The 20,634-nt window shown below is 32.4% G+C and overlaps 1 protein-coding gene across 2 annotated transcripts in view; it reads left to right on the forward strand.

Annotated features, from left to right (window-relative positions):
* Positions 1-20,634, forward strand: part of PEX12 (peroxin-12) — a 210,336-nt gene that overhangs the window by 34,326 nt on the left and 155,376 nt on the right. For both annotated transcript variants that reach the window (XM_089831031.1, XM_089831036.1), the window contains exons 3-4: positions 11,597-11,702; positions 18,360-18,508. In XM_089831031.1, coding sequence (XP_089687157.1) covers positions 11,597-11,702; positions 18,360-18,508 — 255 coding nt within the window. The remainder of the gene's footprint in view (positions 1-11,596; positions 11,703-18,359; positions 18,509-20,634) is intronic.

Genomic DNA, 20,634 nt, shown 5'->3' on the forward strand with positions numbered 1-20,634 from the left:
AGAGGTTGTAGAAAATCAGCTGAAGATTGCATAAAGGGTTGGCTACATACAATGATTGTATTTTAGTTTAATTTGTGAAGTTGTGAAGATTTTGGACAAGGGTTTGATCATGTGTTTGAAGGTTTTACAACTAGAATCCTAAATATAAGTTTACTGCATTTGTTTGTTGAAGAATTCATGTGTTGCTAATATTCACCCTTTAAAGGGTTTCAAGGCATGAATTAGCTATAAACTCATTAATTGAATCTCCTAGATTTTCGGGGTATTATTGTTTTAGATAATAGGGGTTATTCGATGAACTGGTTTGTCATTGTATTGTGAAAATTCAGATAATTCAAGATGGCATAAAAATCAGGAATTTTTCATCTATATTTTTTCAATACGAATTCAGTTTTGAGTTGGGAAAACTATTATTGCAATATTGTATTTTCTGCATTATATTGTCATATGAGACTTTGCAAATATGCCACATTCATTCATCAAAACAAACACAAACAAAGCAAAAAATTCGTATTTACAAGAATCCACATAGAGATGGTTCTTATAAACCACTAAATATCAAATTCTCTCTTGAATAAAGACACTTCTTATGCTTAAAGTGCAATGAAAGATGATAAGGTGACTTTGAGGTTACTTCCTACTGTGGATACACACTCAGTTGAAATAATGCGATTTGGTAGTATTACAAGGGGACTTATGTTATTTTTTTAAGACTTGTCAACTTGATTGGATTGATTGAGCTTCACAATGTGCAATGAAAATATACTTTTGACTTCCAACTTATGAATGCATTGAAATTAAACTTGCGAGTCTATTCTACTTTACTTCTACCTAAGGATGCAAGAAAGATTGGATACTCTTGTACTCGACTCCACTCACCGACTACAAGATTCCAAGTTGTCCAAATGATTTTAAAATCAATACCCTTTCCTTAATCCAATCTATGGATGCCAATCACAGATCAAGTATGGATTAAAGTTGTGTATATAAACAACAATCAACCACATAAGGAAAACTTACAATCAATAAGCAACTAGTGGTTTGGTTTATGATCGAGTCAAGCAAGGTGCATTTACAATTACTATTATTTAACTAAATTACTCAAAGAAAATTCTAACTTAAACAACTTGAAACCAAATCAATTCTAAGTGAGGAATGTACCATGAAATACTGCCAAACGAATTACACTTATTCACCATGTAAGACACAACAATGAATAGTAGAGAAAAATGGGTATCATATTAGCAACAATTCTCCAATAATTCTCTACAAATGATGCGATTAAGTCTTTATATAGGGGCTCAGTTACAATAAATGGCCAAGATTAAATCAGAACCAGCAGTCCAAATTAATCCACATAAGCCCTAATTAGGGTTTCCATAGCCATATTTGTGAATATTTAATGCCCACCCAATTACAATTAGGCACCACCATGTGGGCCAATAGAAAAAATAGATTGCTTTGTAGGGACCAATGATAAAAGAGAATAGGTGTAACCACTAGATAAGGTGCATCAACAAACGGACCAGTGAAAAGAGAGAGTTTGTAGAAGAAGCCATTAACTAATAGACCGATAAGAAAATTCAAATGCTTCCAAGAGCCAGTTAGAAAGAATGATGGCACTAAATGAGCCAATCTTAATCAATCATTTATTTATCAACCAGTGAGTAAACTCAGAGCCACATGGGCCTGCATCAAGTCATCATCTTGGTAATTGTCTCCCTCATCAACATTTTATCTTTCACATTCAATGAAAGAGAAGACTCTTGTTTAGCCTTTTGCCATTAGAACTATAGATTGTTTGTTTTAGGGCTTGAAAAGCTTTCTTTTAATTTACCCTTGACTAACTTATTTATCAACTAATGAGTAAACTCACAGCCACATGGGCCTACATCAAGTCATCATCTTGGTAATTGTCTTCCTCATCAACGTTTTATCTTTCACATTCATTGAAAGGGAAGGTTCTTGTTTAGCCTTTTGGCATTGGAACTATAGATTGTTTGTTTTAGGGCTTGAAAAGCTTTCTTTTAATTTACCCTTGACTAACTTCTTGCTTTTTTCAGATTTCTCTACAATTTCCTGCTTCACCTTGCACTTGCAAACTTCCCTTTACCTGTTTTTTCGTTTTCACCTTTTCTTGTGCTCTTCTCTATACAGCTTTCTTTCAGTTCATCTCATTTTTTAGCTCTGCTTTCTTTTGATGTTCAATACCATCTTCATTTCTTATTTTGCACTATAGTTCCTAATATTGTTCAGCTGCAATATGTTTTACAACCCATTTACCTTTCAATTCTTGCTCCCTCTTTGTTACCATTTTCTGCAACACAACCTTTACTTCATACTCAAATTAAGAATGATACCCTTTCTAGGTTGAGCTGGATTCACAATTTTAGTTAGAGGCTACAATGATCAACGTCTCAACTGACATCAGTAGTATCATTAAAAATTTACTGTAGCCCTAAAATAAGTGCTTTTCTTGTAAACTACACTCTGGAGAAGATTCAAAGCAAATTTGATTGTCTGCACATTTAATTAGGTCCTATGTTTTGTTCTAAGTAGCATAAAAAATCTTCATTATCATCTTTATCGCTAAATCAGATGTCTTTGAATAACTAGACACATCAAGTTTGTTTGAATACAATAGATATATGTGTGATGATACGTCCATCTTATTTAGAATGTCGAAGTTCCTCCCCCTAATGATGGGCTCCTTGTAAATGTTATGGTAACTAAATTTTTCTAGCACCTAATAAACTTTTTGTGAGCTTCTCAGGTAATTCAAGAAAATTATTTGATAGATCTCACTATTTTTTTGATTTATGAATACTTGCATCCAAAATATCTTTGCAATTTTTCCTGTCTTCATTTCAGGCCATGTTTCAACTTCTAGCTAGGAAGTTATTTATGTAAGATTAGACATGCACACTTTGAAATGATGTTATGCAATGACAACATTGATTGCCTAATTGTTAGAAACTCTCTCTTATGAGCAGAACTAGTGAAAGAATTGTGTGTTTAGTGCATGCTACCAGAATACTAATAAATGGAGAGTTTCTAGTAACAACTAGCCATCTATTACAATGACTCATTCAACTGTGAACCACACTTGTTTTTAGTAGCTCAATCTATTGCCCTAGATGTGTCATCCAACTCCTATGTGCATTGTTCTAGCTTGCCTCTTCCTTTGTTTCTTCACTTCATTCCTATTGATTGCATTATCATTGTCATCGTCGTAGTGTTTTGTTTGGATATCAAAGGCTTTAAATGACAAAGATTTAGGGTTTGGTAAAAGACAAATTGATTTTAGAAGTAAAATAAGTACAAGTATAATTAATAAAAAAATAAATTGATACAGTTTTGAATATTAAAAAATAATATTATTGTTCTTTTTTCAACTTAAGAAGTTTATATTTTCAGCATTGTTTCAGCTTTAGCATGAAAGTTTTGGCCTCAATTTTTAATAGAACTTATTGTTTTGAATGGTAGAAATGATCAATATATAATACAACATTTGAATTCTAAGTTCTAACATCAAACTTTAAATGCAACTAGAAATGTTTTACAATCGTTGTCACCATCTTAGTGTATTGTTTGGTAAAATGTTGATTAATGTAAAATGACGAAGATTTAGGGTTTTGTCAGCATTTAAATATTTTATAGTTTCTCAATTGTCGATGACTTTTTAGGAGAAGCTTGTCCCAATAGAAGAGTTTTGGAGATAAATGGGTGTCTTCAGTCATGGAGATGGCTTTACATGTCATTCCTACATTGATGATGTGTTTCCTTGTCACACTGTAACACCTACAATGTGATATCCTCTTCACATATGCATGTTGCATTCATATGCTACAATTCATATTTATCCATTTCCTCTTCATATTTGGACATGATCTTCTTTATGATGAAATTTTTGCCCATTTTCTCTTGTCGCTAACCTGCATTCCTCTTGAATGCAAGTAGCTTTCAGATGTTCAAACTTGGGTAATTCATTTCTTCCACCAATTCTTTGAATAAAAGATTCCCAAGAATGAGAAAGGCCATTCATGACTAACATATTCAAGTCTTGGTCCTCAATTGAATCTCCAATACCATTTAGCTAATCCTTCAATTTTGTAATCTTTATGAAGAAAGAGACAATTGATTCTGCTCTACCCATTTCTATATGGAGGAGTTGATGCCTCAAGGCTAGAGCTCTGTTAGTGTTTTTGAATTCATACAAGCTTCGAAGAATTAAACATCTCTTTAGTTGATTTCAACTTGGATATGATAGGTACAAGATGATCCTTTATAAAATCAATCAATATCTTCCTTGCCATGATATTATTCTTCCCTCATTGATCTTTTCTAGTGTCAGTAGAAGGTTCAACTACATAGTTGAGAAGATCATTTTTCTTTAAGAGCAATGAGGACCCTGAATTTCCATGAAGTAAAGTTGGATGGGCCATCCAGCCTGTCTTTAACTTTGAGTCCATTCACCATTGTTGGAAGCTGAATTAAACAATCTAGAAGAAACGAAAAGAATATTTGAAGCTTAAGAGTTCCAGTTTTGGAGCTTTTCTTTAGATCTGCTTTGATACTATGTTAAATGTAGAACTAGAAAAGCAAAGATGCAATATTCAGAAACTCAAATGCACAAAGAACAAATGACAGAAATATTTATCATAGGAAAACCCTCCACTTGAGGGTGAAAAAACCAGCCATGCCAAAAACTGATCCTTTATTGACTCAAAATCTGGATACAATGCTCTCTAGCTTAATCAAAAGAAAAATCTAATCTAGGATTGTTACTCTTAACAATTAACAATAGTATGCGATTAACAATTCGAGAAAACCCTGCTTGGCATCTACAGTTTACCAAAATCCCCATGTCTCTCATAGATACTAAATACAAAATGATTGACACTTAAGAATGATCATATACAAGTCATTCACAAAATGTCTGTAGTGTAACAACTAGATTTCCTGGGTCTTAATTAACAACTAACATACTCATAGAATACAGTTATTACTTCATTTCCATAGTTATATCAGTCAAGTTCATGTGAATGAGATTTTACTGTTAAAATCAGTTAAATAAAATTTCTTAACTAAGAACTTAAAATGCCATCAATGATTTTATTGTAGAAATATGATACATTTAATCTAGAATAATATTATTTAATAGCTCATGCATGGTCATGTTATTGTAAATTATACAAGAAGATTACATGCATTCAACATTTATACATAAGCTATTAAATGATATTATTCATAGAATTATTTTAGTCAAGTCGGCTGGTGAATCTTAGGTGTTCTGATCTCAGAGCAATTGGCTTTGTCAATTATACAAGAAGATTATATGCATTCAACATTTCACAATCTGTGATTACATGATAATGTTCTTTAAAGATTCCAGAATTGATTCTAATATCCATTGGTATAATAATTTATCGATCCATACCATGGTTACTTGGCTTTCGCTTGCCATGAATAAGGTTAAATTTAAAGAAAGTCAATTTGTAAATTCAAACAAGATATCATCATGATAAATGCTAAGAATTGCTGTTATGAAATTCGATATTATTGTACTTTTTATTTCAAGTTTATTGCATTGGAAAACTCTCCCATAAGAGATACTATTCGACTCTTTTATGATGAATCAGGAAAGTATGAAGTAAGAAGAAGATTCATTAATCATATCATGATTATTCAGCAAGCTTATAATGTAATCATGGGTAAGAAAGATAATCCTGAGCCTAACCGGCTGCTATAGAAATAAATAAACATAATGGAATGGTAATCCCATGATCTCTTAATGATTTGGAAATGTTTTGATGATATTGAACTTTGTTCAATCTCTTTAGCTGCTTGAGACGTCACTTTAGTGCTCTCAACCGTGAATCTCAACCGGAATCACTCGCACGGCAAGGAATAGATATCGCTTTGTTTGTTCAAGTTATTAATCGATATTTGCAGGGATAAATCATTGTATATTGCTATGAAGTTGGCTAAAGAAATTTGGAAATAAAACTGCAGAAGGAATCCAGAACTATGGAGGTAATGTGTCCGACACTTCTCTTGGCTTCCATATAAAGGAATGAGCCGTGACTTCTTGGCTCCCACCGGTTACAAAAAGATTATTTGCCCATTCAAATTCCAAGTATTAAATTGATTGGAAAAAGAGAGGGAAAATAAAATAAAAGAGTTGGAAGAGAAGTTGGAAAGATTATAATACAATTCAAATTGCTAAATATTAAATTGATTTTCATGCCAAGTGTTAATCAGTTAAAAGCAAGAAATTTAAATGGAAAGAATAGAGCTAGAAGATTATAATTCAAATATTATAATTCAAATGTTATTATTTTTGAATATTATTATAATCTTATATTTATTTATGTACATGTAAATATATTAACAGGGTAACATCACTTTATTAAATTATTATAATAAAATGGTGCTATATCATTTTTATATTTATATGCATTTATATAAATATATCTATTATAATAATAAGGTGAAAGATCACATTAAATCCTTTAAGGTACGTTTTATATTTTAACTCAATTATTTATGTTTATCAAATTATTTATTTAAATAGCTCATGCGGGTCCCACAGATGTATCTTTTTTCAAGTCGTTAGGTTCTCAACCCATCTGCCTAGTGATGGTGATGCTCCTGTGTCTAATTTTTTTCTGACAATGCTTCCACCCCTTCGATGTGTTTTCTGCAAGGAAATTCTTTGTAATTAAATTATATATTATTTAATCATAAATAATCATAACGGTTAACCATCTTTTCAATTCCATGAATTCGTGATAAATGATCAACTAGCTTGTTATCTTTACTTGAAATTATAACGACTAAACATCTTAACATTTTGCAAGATTATAACAAATTAAACTGCCAATTGACTTCATGTGAACTTCAATGGCTATATTTTAAATTATGTCAAAAATTGGGATGTAACATGTAGTAGATGCATCAAAATTTTCACAATGATGTCTCACCAAGTCACACTTGAATCAGCACAACATTAATCCTCCATCATTTTCCATACAAACTTGAATCAGCACAACACTAATCCTCCACTATTTCCATACACATAAAATAATTACTATCTCAAATGATAGGTCAAAAGACAAAATACAATGCATGATGAAGATTGGTCGACAACTATACCACTTGCCATTTTGTATTCCATCAACCATTAAGAGCCACATAATCTCTATATTAATCGATCCTTTTGCAATAAACAATAAATGTTGATGAGAATTGAAGACACAGTCAACTAGAGCATTTCCAACAAGCATGGTAATTCCAAATGATCTTATTAATCGACGACACTTGCACTTCATCATGACCGTTTCATCTCTAAAACATTCAATGCATCAAATGCAATGATCACCTCAAAGAGGGGATGAACACAATGGCATATGAGCTGACAAATAATACAACTGGTTCAAAAACATACACACAAAGGCAAGACAATTACAGTAGGATAAGGGAAGTGGTGAATCATCAAACTGATCAACAACACAAATAAAGGAAACAAATTATGATAACATTGAACAACATAGCCCACAAATGTTATAAAAATGGAAGAATAGTCCAACATAGCCATTTTGAGCAAATTTGAGAGCAAGAGAACATCGACAAGGGAGATAGCTCAACGATTGCAAGTAATAGTGATAGCTTCCACAACTACCAAATCTCTAGCACTCTTAAGTTGTTTAAATGGCCAATCCTAGATAGACACATTCAATTGCAATGAAGAAGGTTTTGAGGTACTTGCAGGGTCGTTTGGAGTATTCTATTTGTTATCATGGTGATATTTTGTAGGACTAACAATTAATGGATATGCATGGATATGTTAACATAGATTGGATAGGGGATCTTTATTACGAAGTAATTGAAAATATTTGCTTGATATTAAGAGAGATCAAGAGATCAATTTATACAGGAGACTGAATGATGTAAATAATACAAACATTCTATTCTAGAAATGGAAAACTAAATATTAGAAACATTCTAATATTTAAAGGAGATTGCAATAGATAACCATTAGATACTAAACTGAGATAATATAAACTATCTATTATCGTAATAATCCCAACAATATTTGGTTTTGTTGTGAGTTAGACGAGTAAGCAATAAGTCGTGGTCACTTTATTCATAATAGATTAAAGAGATAAAGAACGTGGCAGTCACTCATTCTCATACGGGCTCATTTGGCTTTTGAGATTGTGTTTAGATGTCGAGTCTCATTATATATTAAAAGTTCATTGTTACAATCAGAATGCCAAAAATTTGTCAAGAACTTGACCTTCATGTGTGGATGAATCATATTGATTTATAGTATATTTTTGTTTATGACATGGTGGAAGATGGGAGGATACTGCTAAATTTTTTTTATATGTTGGACTCAGAGAATGTTAAAGATTCTTTGACAAAGCTAGTTAGTATAAAGAATACAGGGGCTGTAAAAAGTATATGGGAGCTCAGCCCCTAGAAGATAATTGCAATGGAACTCCTTTTGATTTTATAGGGTGTTCGATAATGAGATAATATTAGGAAAGGTGTCTCAAGCTTGCATCTCAATGTTGGCAACCTTAAAAATGCAATTGCTAGGCTATAGTGGTTCTTTTTTGCTTTTAAATTTATTGAAATGAACTAAAGCAGGTTATGTAGATGTTAAGCTCTTTGAGATTTTTTCATTTAGGAAAAAAATGTCTTAATCAGTTTCTCATATCAAAAGTTATGGCCTCCAAAAGTTAGGATCCCACATCAAAACTTTAAGAGCAGTTATGGCACATAATAGAATTGTAAGAGGGAATCACATATGTTGACTAGGAATGTTCACCAGCCCATGTCATATCATTATGATTGTCATAATTTATCAGATAGTTTGAATAAGACAAATTAGAGCACCCGAGTTGGAAGGATAACTCTGATATGTTATGACAAATTGTTATGTTAAGGAATATCCTATTTTTGGCATGAGGTGCCTTATTGGGTTATGGGCACCACTTTTGGATACTATTAGCTAATGGTTTCATGATTCCTATTTGGTGATTTCATGCATTAGTTTGAACTTTATATTTATTGAGCGCTTAGAATGGAGTTTGCATATGGCATTTATAGGTATTGTTATGCTAGTTGTATTATTCCAGATATGAGTGTTGGTGCAGTGTAATATGAAGGCTTCTTGAGTGGACGGAATTGCAACCAATATTTTTGTTAATTAATGTGTTAGTTTGGAGTTTGAATGCTAGTTTTTTATTTGAAAGGGTTTTTCTAGGGTACATCATTGTGTTATGGTGAATTAGTTTTTTTTGTGATTTTTTTGTTTTCAAGTTATATTGAATTTTATTTTTTGTTCATTTTTCCATGTAGATTGGTGCAGGAAGTGTTTTTGCACCTTAAATTCCATTCATATTAATGATATTGCCTTCAACACAGTATTGGTGGTGCAGGAGCATCTCAAACATTCAATCCAAAGTTGAAGATGAAGGAGACCTCAAGGACATGCAAAGCAAATCAGGAAGATGGAATGCATGATCCAGGTCAACAAATCAACTGGAGGATCCTAGCACCTATTATGGGCTTCAAATAGTGCAATATTTTGTTATACTTCAAAGGATCCATTTTGTGTTTGTAATGTCCTTAAAAGGACTAAAAACTTGATTGTTATGGACTAAGATTGTCCAAGTCTTAAGTTATGTTTAAGAAGTCTAGAATAGGTTAGTGTGGGAGTTTAAGTCTTTAGAAATGAGTTGCATATCCAAATAAAGCCATTTATGGTTTTGAAATTCAAATTTTCAAATATAAACGGCTAGTTTAGGAATGAGAGGGAAGTTTAGTTTTGGTTTTGGACTCAACAATTCAACTCAACGATGAAGTTGGTTGAATTAGTTATATTAGGGAGTCTTATATATTTGAAGGAGTCTCTGTTACAAAGAGAAGAGAGTCGGGTTATGTACTGGTGAACAAAAACAGCGAATACAAACCTTTCTATTTTCTGCAATTTGATTCCACTTTGAATCTCAATTTGATTGAGTTTGATATTTACATGTACTGACAGGGATTTCTTAACTGTTTAATTGTTTAGTTGATGAATTCCACATTATCTTGGATTCACTGCTGCGCCAGTTGAATAATTGCAACCTTTCTTTAATTTGTTTTATTGCTACAGTAGGATTCTAAGGAAATGGGAATCATTCCATGAGTATGGAGGCCTGATATTCATGGAATGAATTGATTTAACATGTATTATATGTTATTAACCATGCATATGCAGGATTGATCGGATTTAAGTGATCTCAGTGAAGAACAGTGAAGGAAAAACAATGAAAATGATGGATCGGGTATAGCAGTGGCTAACCTGGTCGAACAAGGTGTATATTTTGTGAGTGGGAACGTTATACTATGTGCATTTGATGGTGAATCCATCATCAATTTGAATCAGAAGTGTGGAGAACCGGAAGATTGAGGAAGCCCTAGATTACAAGGGTTTGAGGGCACAATTTGGGGTTTTCTAGGTTACAGAGCACTGGAGGTTAATTCCTTTTGGAATTAAGCAATTGAAGACATGAGAAGCCATTGTCCAGGAGTTGGGAGTGCCAGGAGATCTTTAACCTATAGTTCCTTCGAAAAATTAGTCAATTTTGGTGCATTGAAACAAGACAACAGTGCTGAACAGGGGTGTTTGTCGAAAACAACAGTATAAAAGCTTTTGGTATGTTTTTGAACTCCACAAAGGGTGTCTAGAAATATCATTGTCTTATTTAGTGTCTTGAGAAAAGAAAGAATTATTTCCGTTCCAAGTCTGCAGCAGGGCTAATAGGTAGGGTATCGGGCTTTTGGGTTCAGTTTGAGGAGATTTTGTGAAGTGGAAACATAGGATTGTATTGGGGTACTGGAATTCCTTGAAACCAAGCAAATTAAAGACAATAAACTCAAATCCATCCTTTAGGAACCCTTTGAGATAGCCTTGATAAGTCAAGTCTTTGAAGCATTCAAGGTTGTTGAATAGGCCCAAGTGCCTAGACCTCCAAAAATTGCAATTCTCATTGTGTTTTGAAGACCACCATCCTTCCCTTTGTATCAATTGGGCTTAAGGGAGGTGTTTGACCTTCTCTGAATTATTTAGTTACAGTGTGTCTTTTTGCATTCAAGTTTATTCTTATTCCGTTTCTTCAATGTTGATGTTTTATATGACAAGGCCAATGCACACAGAGTGAGACTTTGGTTGTTTCAAGCAACGTGTTACGTTCAATTCTATTCAGTTTCAGAAATTTTTGAATTTCATTCCATTAATGGTCAACCTTGAGAGATTTTATAGTTCTTAGTGTTGGGCTATTGGTAGGCAGTCAATATTTTTTTGCATGGTTCTTTTTATTTGATGCTGTCTTTTTGCTAGTACCTAGATTTTCAATTGTGTATGTTGTGCTTAACATCAAAGCAAGATTATACTACTAATGGATGAAACATTGGGTTTTATGAATTTCACAATGTAAATGCCATTCACTGCCATTTTGCTGAAAGTAGATAATAAATAGTTAATTATTGTCATTTTTTTGTTGTTGTATTGACCAACAATTATTGTCTATTTCTGCAGGTAATGGCACAGCGGAGACCAGTGCTACATAGAGTGTTAGATCACAATGATGAGTTCTTTGCACTGCTTATGCTTGTTCTTGAAACTCAGAGTCTACAAACTAGAGGTGAGCTTTCTTATGAGAAATCCTATAAACTAAGTCAAGAGTCCACTGAACGAGTTTCATGTTTGACCTCTGATTTAGTTCTAATATTGAAGAATATGTGTAAATACTCAAATCTTTTCATTTGCTTTGACACCACTTAACCAAACGAGTTGTAGAAATAATAAACAAGAGGATGATAGGTTAGGAAATAACCAGTTTCATAATCAGCTGTGTTCTAGGTTTTGTTAGTACTAACACAATTTGCAAAAGATGATAATGATTAAAACTACCAATTTCAGTCTAAAACTTGAATTCTTGTCCATTATTCATTGTAATGTTCTAAAGATATAGTTTTTGCAGCTATTTCATGCATTAGTTTTTGTACTTCATAGTTTGAGATACAAGGACTTGGAAGTTTGTCTTGGAATAAATTCCAAGAAAAGTAAGTTTTTCTTTCTAGGATCTCGTTTTCTCTATGGTAATTAGATTACCTGTCTCAATTCATGCTAAATTGCCGTTTGGCATGTAGATGCGGATGAGTGTATGAAAATTGGGTGTAATTTTTTTTCTTGGGTTGTGGATATGTTTGGGTGCGTGTATATATATGTATGTATGCAAAGGAATGTTAGATATGTACAAAATAAGTCATTTAATAGTATGATACCTCATCATTGACCAAGATAAATATCAAATGCCAATCGATAGTTCACAAATATTGAAATTGAAATAACTAATAAGCCATATCATATACTTTTATGTTCACAATTCCAATGCAAATCAGAAAATAATTACAATTACAAAATCAAAGTGTAGTTCATGATTCAATGTTCATCAATCAAGTTCTACTAATTAAAATCATAAGGATTCTGAAAAAATATCTCATCTCCAACTGTTGCAAGATCAAGATCTTTTGAACCCAAAGCTCTTCTACCCGTACTAGATTAGATAAAGCTTTAGGGTTTAGAGGAAAAAATAATATTTTTAATGTGCTTTTAGCACTTGTTTTAAGTGAATTTTTTTTTTGGGCATTTTGGGCCCAAAAATCATCTAGATGCTCGGGGATGCTGTCATAGTGCCCACTAGAAGCGCTGCAATGCTTCCTGTGTGCACCAAGAGAGCACTTGTCTCTGCATCAGCACCAAAATGCATCCAAACTCACATCCGGGGGGTGGTAGAGATTATCTGGTAACATAGAACTCATCTGTGCTTGAACTTAGATTTAATGTTAATTTAAATGACAATTATGGTAATTTTGGTTAATTGCACCCTTAGTCTTGATCATAGATCGAAAGCTCACCAAAACCAAAATCTCACAAAGGCTTGAAACAGAATTCAGGAAAAACTTAGGTAGTTCTCAGCAAAAACATACCAAAAAAATTAGGAATATAAAAAATTGCTTAAATTTAATTAGAAATGCAATTTTTCTGCAAATTCAATGAGAAGATGCACCCAATGAGTCAATACATAATAACACAAAAGAAACAAGTCAAGTCTAGATATACTTAAACACAAAGTTCACCGATCTCTGCACACTTTTGCTTCAACAAAGATCGGTGGAAACAACAGTTGGGTAGCAGTTCTAGCTCCACGTCCATAGAGCAAGCCTTTGCTGGTAAATCCTTTCATAAGGATAAAGGCAAGTCTCAGCCATCTTCTCAGCAGAAGTCCTTTGCCCCAGCTTCAAAAGGCTCCCGGATTCTGAAATTTGGTCATGTGAAATTTTTTAAGTGATTCTATGTTTATGTTTAATGGGATTTGATTGATAGCTTATTCCATTAATGGCAAATGTGTCGTCACCAACTAGTGCAAGTTCCTCGACAGTCATCCCCTCGTTTGTTTGAATACTTTAATTTCTCTAGAAACAATCACTCCCAAAACTGGCTTACTGTTGTATGCAGGCTTCAACCAAGACTCTAGGATGCTGATTCGAATATATACAAAGTCAATGGCCATGATAAAATACATACATATTTAGCTCCATTCAGCTGTTTTGTCAAATTATAAAGCAGTTTTAGGGTTTCATTTTGTTTTATTTTTGGGTACAGTCGAGGGCAATCATAAAATACTTGGCTGAGAAATATTCCGAGCAGGGCAGCAATCTGATGGGGAAAACCCTGCATGAGAGGGCAGTGGTGTCAGGTGGAATCGTAGACATTCACTCCACCCTGCACGAGAGGGTAGTGGTGGAGCAGTGGTATCAAGTGGAAGTTTTGTGTTGTGATAGTATATGCAGTTCCAGATAGTCTTGCAGTTGATACAAAGTGCTCTTCATATCATACCTAGTGATCTCAGATTGAAGATATAGAACCTAGAATGCTTGTGTATAAGGCACTACCATGTTGAAAGAAAAAGATGTTTGTAGACTATGAATGTATCCAAAATTGTTAAACTGTAAAAGGATAAAACTCCTTATCACCTGGTTAGAAAAATTGGGTTGATAATTTGTAAAAGAATAGACTTCCTTATCCCGTGGTATTATATATTAGGATGTTTGTAAAATATCTTCCATTATTATTCCTTATTTTTGGGGCAAGAGAGAATGTTTTCTCCGCCTAGCTCTTTCCTTCCAGTGCCCCTAATCAATTGGGTTGTATATAGGTTTTGATTAGTAAAATGATTTGGCAATTGCCTATTATCTATATAAAAAAAGCATTTTAAAACAAAAAAAAAAAGAATGAATATCCTAGTTGTTAGAAATACAATGGAACAATAGAACCAAAACTTTGTGCTAGCATTCCTTGTTGCTTGATAATTATTCTGACTTGTGCTTTGAAGAGATGGCTAGGAATTTTCAATAGTGCACGGTCCAACATATATTCAATCCGTTTCCACAAAATCTAGGGCTAACATTAGCACTGCTATCAGTGCTTGAAGATCTGGGGAAGAAATGAAAAGTAGAATGATCTCCTTGAATTAATGCCATCTCTTCTCCTTCCTTTTATTTAGGTCCTGTTTTCAGTCAAATGCCTCTAATTGAGTTTGTTCTTGACATACAAAATCAATACGAACGTTTGGGTACAAATTAAATTAATACTTCTCTTCTAAATTTAAAATTTGCGAGATTTGCAAACTGATTCCTCTTTTCTAACCATTGGATAACATATTTCCAATGAGGATCTTCTCTAAGTAGGGCCAAAATCAGAGAAATTTATATATTTGAAGTACATTGTAATATAAAATAGATGGAAGATTAATAAACATTACTGTATCTACATAAACTAAGAGTAAACAAAAAAATTTTGGATTTTGTAGGTAAAAGTTCTAAGTTGTAGTTAGGGTTTGGTCATAAAAAGAGATGAAAAATATAAAAATTCCTTTATGACAGTAAGAAAGAAGAAAAACTGAAACTTAGCTTCTTTTTAACTTTTTTTTCCCTTTCTCCATGAATCCAAAGTGAAGAAATTAAATAGATGTAGAAGACATGACAAATGGAAAGATAAAACATATAGACAAATATTCAAAGTAAGAAAATAACTCTTTAATTAGAGATCAGATTTCCACAATCCATTAAAATTGTTGGTAATTGTTTTTGGATTAGATTGTGTTGAAATTTTTACCATCAATGTTTCGAATCACGCTATGTGATTCATCATCAGGCTGAGAGAGCCAGAGTTGCAAAACAAAGTGAGCTGTAGATTAGGACTAACACCAAAGATATGGGGGACTACAGAGAGAGAAAAAGAAAACAAACCAAGGGTGGAAACCCTAATAACCTAAAAAAATAAAATAAAAATAAAAATAGATGAATAACAATAAGAATAAGTAATAAAAATAAATTAAAGTAACAATAAAATAATAAATAAAGATATAAAGAAGACAAAAATGCAAACCGTAGAAAACACACAAACAAGAAGCCCAAGAAGTTATATATATATATATATATATATATATATATATATATATATAAATATAAATATATATATTTATATATGTAAAATTATATATATATATATATATATATATATATATATACATATATATACATATATATGTATATGTATATATAACTATATTTATATATATGTTTGTATATATATGTATATATATTCATATCAAAACCTAGGGGAATAAGAAACAGGGGCATTTTTGAGTTAAATACCCAAAAATTAATGAGAGAATGAAAACTAAACCAAAGAAAGAAGGCCAAAACTGATAAAAGTTAACTAAAGCAAGCCACTAAGACCAACAAAAATAACCAAATGAAAAAGGGGGAGGAGGCGAACCCTAAAGAAAAAATACTTGAATCTATGCAAGTAAATGCGTGTGTGAATAAATTTATATACATGCATACATATGCATATATATATACAATTCTGTATACATTTATATAAGAAGATACATATATGTGAAAACATATACATATATGCAAAAACTTATATATGCATATAAACAAATGTAAATACTTATATGCATATATGCAAAAGCAAAAGAAGATACTAATACCCATATATATATATATGTGTGTGTGTGTGTGTGTGTCTATATATATGTGTATACAAATGTGTGTGTAAATATATCTATATAGACCCACAAACATATATATATATATATTATATACACACACACACACACATAAACATATACCTAAACGTGTATATATATATATATATATATATGTATGTATGTATGTATGTATGTATGTATGTATATATTCATATGTGTGTGTGTGTGTGTGTGTGTATATATAGATGTATATGTGCATATATATGTTAAAATAAAAAGGAAATAAATGAAAGAGAACAACGACAAACAAAAAACAACAAATTACCAAGAAAGGAGGAAAGCGAGAGAAGAAGCCAACGTAAAACAACAACAAAGCCTAGGACCTACACCCTGAACCAAAGGCACAACACCCAGAAGAGATGCACAAACCACAATGCAAGCGAGCAACAAGAAAGGAGCAAGAAGAACCCACTAGACACAATAGAAACACTGCCTTAGTGGAAGGGAGAACAAACCACCCAAACAGAGGAGGGGGTGGGAAAGAGAAAGCCAATCTGCAGCTCACTTTGTTTTGCAACTTTTGCTCTCTCATCTTGATGATGAATCACGTGGTGTGATTTGAAACGTTGATAGTAAAACTCTCAACACAATCTAATCCAAAAGCAATTACCAACAAGCTCTTTAATTAGCTCAAAATTATGGTGGGGTACTCTAAATCAATGTTGTTTCTTCAGATTTGTAAATAAAGTGGATAAAAATAATAATGAAGGTTTGTTCAAAAAGGAAAATTAAAAGTAAAAAGTCTATCATGATAAGAAAAAGAGGGAAAACTGAGTTCATTTCATTTTCTCCTTTTTTTTTCTCGTTCCATGAAGCTAAAATGAGAAAAATTAAACAAATGTAGAAGACATTTCAAATGAAAAAAGAAAACAAACAAATAGAGTTGGTATTAAGCTTCTCTAAATTAATGGTGGTCCTTTGAAATGCAACATAAGCTCTTTTAGATGCTCCAAGCATTGCTGGAAACTGCTCAAGCTGCACTCAATCAATGCCTGCTTCCAAGATGTGTGCCGTTTTTTGCTTTGGTGAATTGTATTTATAGCCTCAATGACCTTTTTTTCTTCATTGCCTGTTTTGCAAATGAAATGAATACCATATTGATGTGTTAGAGGTCAGTTAAGTGTTTTAGCCTTTAGGTTCTAGTGTTTTCACTTTAGTCTTTCTTGTTTTCTCTAAATTTTTCATTTAATTGTCACAATTAAGTATATCATATGAGACCTTTTTGAGTTTCATGAATCTAACCAGACTTATCAATTACCCAGTTCCAAAGTCTCTTGGCCTCAATGCAACTTGCTCACCTCAAGATTCACTAAATCTGACGAATCCTATAATGGTAGAACCATCCATGGCTTCTTTCTTATTAGTATGATGGTGTAGTGAATCATGGTTGTGCCACAGATCACTTCCTTTTGATCCATAATCCCCTCACGAAGCCAATCTTAATGCATATATTGGAGTGGATATCCTTTCATCTTCTGAACCTTTTGAATTTCATTTGTAAAGTTGCTGAATATTATGTCTTTCTTCTCAAATAAGACAGCTAATTAGAATTACCCATAATACCACTAGGAACATGATGGCTTTATTTCAATCATCAACTTTGGTTTGTCCAAAATCTATGACAGATGGCAGCAACAAAAATTGATTTCCAGCTTTTTAATAGTGAGACAAATCAGACTAACAACTATCTACCGTTCTGCTTCTTGAACATTTTTTATTCTGCCTCCTTTGAAAGTGTGCGCCCAACTTCTAGTATTATGGCAAGGTTAACAAGTCTTTATTTTAAATATGTTGGCTAAAAATGCAGAATGCTTCTACGGAGAAATGCAATTTTCTTAGTCATACCTTCCTTTCCTTTACCATGAGTATTGATACCAAATGGAGGTAATCAGGAAGCATGGGAATAGAAAGCAGAAATAGAAATCATATATATACATAGACTACATAATTAAATAAACTGTTAATTCTATTCTATAATTTTAGTCATTCCTGTATATTTATACAAAGGTTTATTATGTTGCGAGTAATCTAATCAGCAAGCAAATTTTTCTTGTTCCTATATCATAGCAAGAGGTCTGTTTGAAGGAATTTTTTTCATGTGTATTTAGATATGTTATCTAAAATGCTAACATATTAAACCTTTTTGATAAAGGTCCTTTTTCGTCTTGATTTCAGATGCTTCTTTCTCAGAATCATTATATGGTTTACGGAGAAGACCTGTAGAAATTATTCAACAAAGGCAAGAAGCCAATAGTGCTAATGGAGATGAGTTTAAATCATCTGGTCTAAGGAGGCATCAAAGAGCTCTTTCAATTATATTTTTGGTATAATCCTTCTCTTGATTGGACATGCCTCCATAGTTGGAGATTTATTCAAGGTCTTATAAATTGTGACAGGAATAAATAAAATGTTACATTGAATTTCTGAATCAATCTTAAAGATGAGATGATTGCATCTTAGAAAGCCATAGAGTTGGTTTGAAAGAGAGATTTTTAAATTGGAAAATGAAGTTTAGTGGTTGGTCAAAATACTTATCTTATTGTTATTGGAAACTTGCATACAACAACTTTGCAAATCAAAAAGCTCTTTTGTTTTGATAGTCTTTATTACCTTGATTGTCGATTTTGTTGTGGTAATCTTCAATTTCATTATTTTGAGGAAAAGACAATCTTATAGATCCTAGTTATCAAAATCTTCTGTTACTAAAAGTCACAGCATGTAGCTATTGTTGTCATGTAGAATATTTTGTTGATTATATTTTATGAGTTGATTGTGCTATTAATTGCAAATCAGTGGACACTGCTTTTCTGGAAGGTCTGGTAACATAATATCGTAATTATTCTACCATTTAAATTTTATCCTTATCGGACCTTTCCCACTCATTGTTCACATTTTTCACATAGATTAAAGGTGTCATGTATTGCTGTTGATATTTGTTTACTCTTGAGAAGATGACAAAATGAAGGACATGGCACATTCACTTAAGGGGGGCAGATAGCATAGACACAATGTTAACAAAATTAGAATTGATTCTGCTAAGAAACATGACTACTTTTGACCTCATGCTTTGAAGCAATATGACCATGCATAATAATTGGACGAAATGATGCAATTAATTGTTTTACAACTTCAAAAAATTATGTCCTCTGATCTCTAAGAATAAGTCCTAATATTGATTTGTTGTAAACTCACACACCCGATTGCAAATGAAGAAGCCCTCTTTATTATTCTTAGTGGTTTAATGTTTAGCTTAATTTGTCGTAGGTGTTTGTTAGTTCTGGTCTAGCTTGGTAGTAGTTCAAGTCCCTTGGTGTCCTAGGTAGTTGAGAATTCTTGTCAAGATTGGGTGAAATTTTGATCAATTTCTGACAGAATTGTGAAGGTGAAGTGTTGTGTTCTTAGAATTTGGAAATTAAGGGTGAAGTTGTGAAAATTGCTTAAGGATGTCAAAATGTTGTCACAATCAGGAAGTTGAATGAAAAAAGTTTGTTTCAAGGGAAGAGTTAAATTGCATGGTTCACCACGAATCTTCACCCTTCATGAAACGGAAAGTTCATAGTCATGGTTGATTTTGCACTCTTGAGCAAAATTATATTAGTCAAGGTGAAGAAAAGAGTGGAATTTCATGGTCTATCTAGGTGGGTAAACCTTCACCTCTAACTTGATCACCTTGTTCACAGCTTTTATATAGCAAAGTTAGACTTGGTGAGTTCTTAGGTTGGCAAGATCCTTGAACTCAATCAAAATAAAGTTGAATGAATGTTTGAAATGACTGAATGTTATGTATAGAACTTTTTAACAATTGGGTTGATGCTTTCAAGAAAGAAATATATAGATTACTGACTTCAACTATAAACCCAATGATTATATTTAAATAAAAGACTAGAGTCTTTGCTTATCTGGGCAGCAGAGTCAACCACAATGAAGATTATTACGTACAACTTTACCAGACAATAAATATTTTAAAATATCATAAATTACTCCTATGCTTTGCGAGAGATAAATATTATATGCAATTCGATGTTAGTCCAAAAGGAGTTATAATTTCCTTGGTGAGAAATCCAATTAGACAAAGACACAAAAACTTTATATATTTCACACTATTCCTTGTTTATTGAACAAAGAATGCAGAAAAATCCAATGCAAAAGCTTTGGTAGAATAATTCAATAATCTCCCCATTGAATATAAAGGATGAATCCACACTGTAATTTTAATCTCTTTGCCTCAGATAAATATAAACAAAAAAGGTTTTTTTTTCATTATTAAAATATAATACTTGAATTTATATATACAAACCCATGCCTTATCATCCTTATTTCTCCTTACAAAATGATCTGGATATTTTCTTTTTTGTAATTGCTTCTTTCAATAATCGATTGCCTGCTTATCCTTTGCACTTTATATTTATATAACATCAAATAGTTACTTTTACATCCAGCCAATGTGACT

The sequence above is a fragment of the Cupressus sempervirens genome, chromosome 1, assembly GCF_028749045.1.
Source record: "Cupressus sempervirens isolate cs-2001-9-10 chromosome 1, ASM2874904v1, whole genome shotgun sequence".
Lineage (NCBI taxonomy): Eukaryota > Viridiplantae > Streptophyta > Pinopsida > Cupressales > Cupressaceae > Cupressus > Cupressus sempervirens.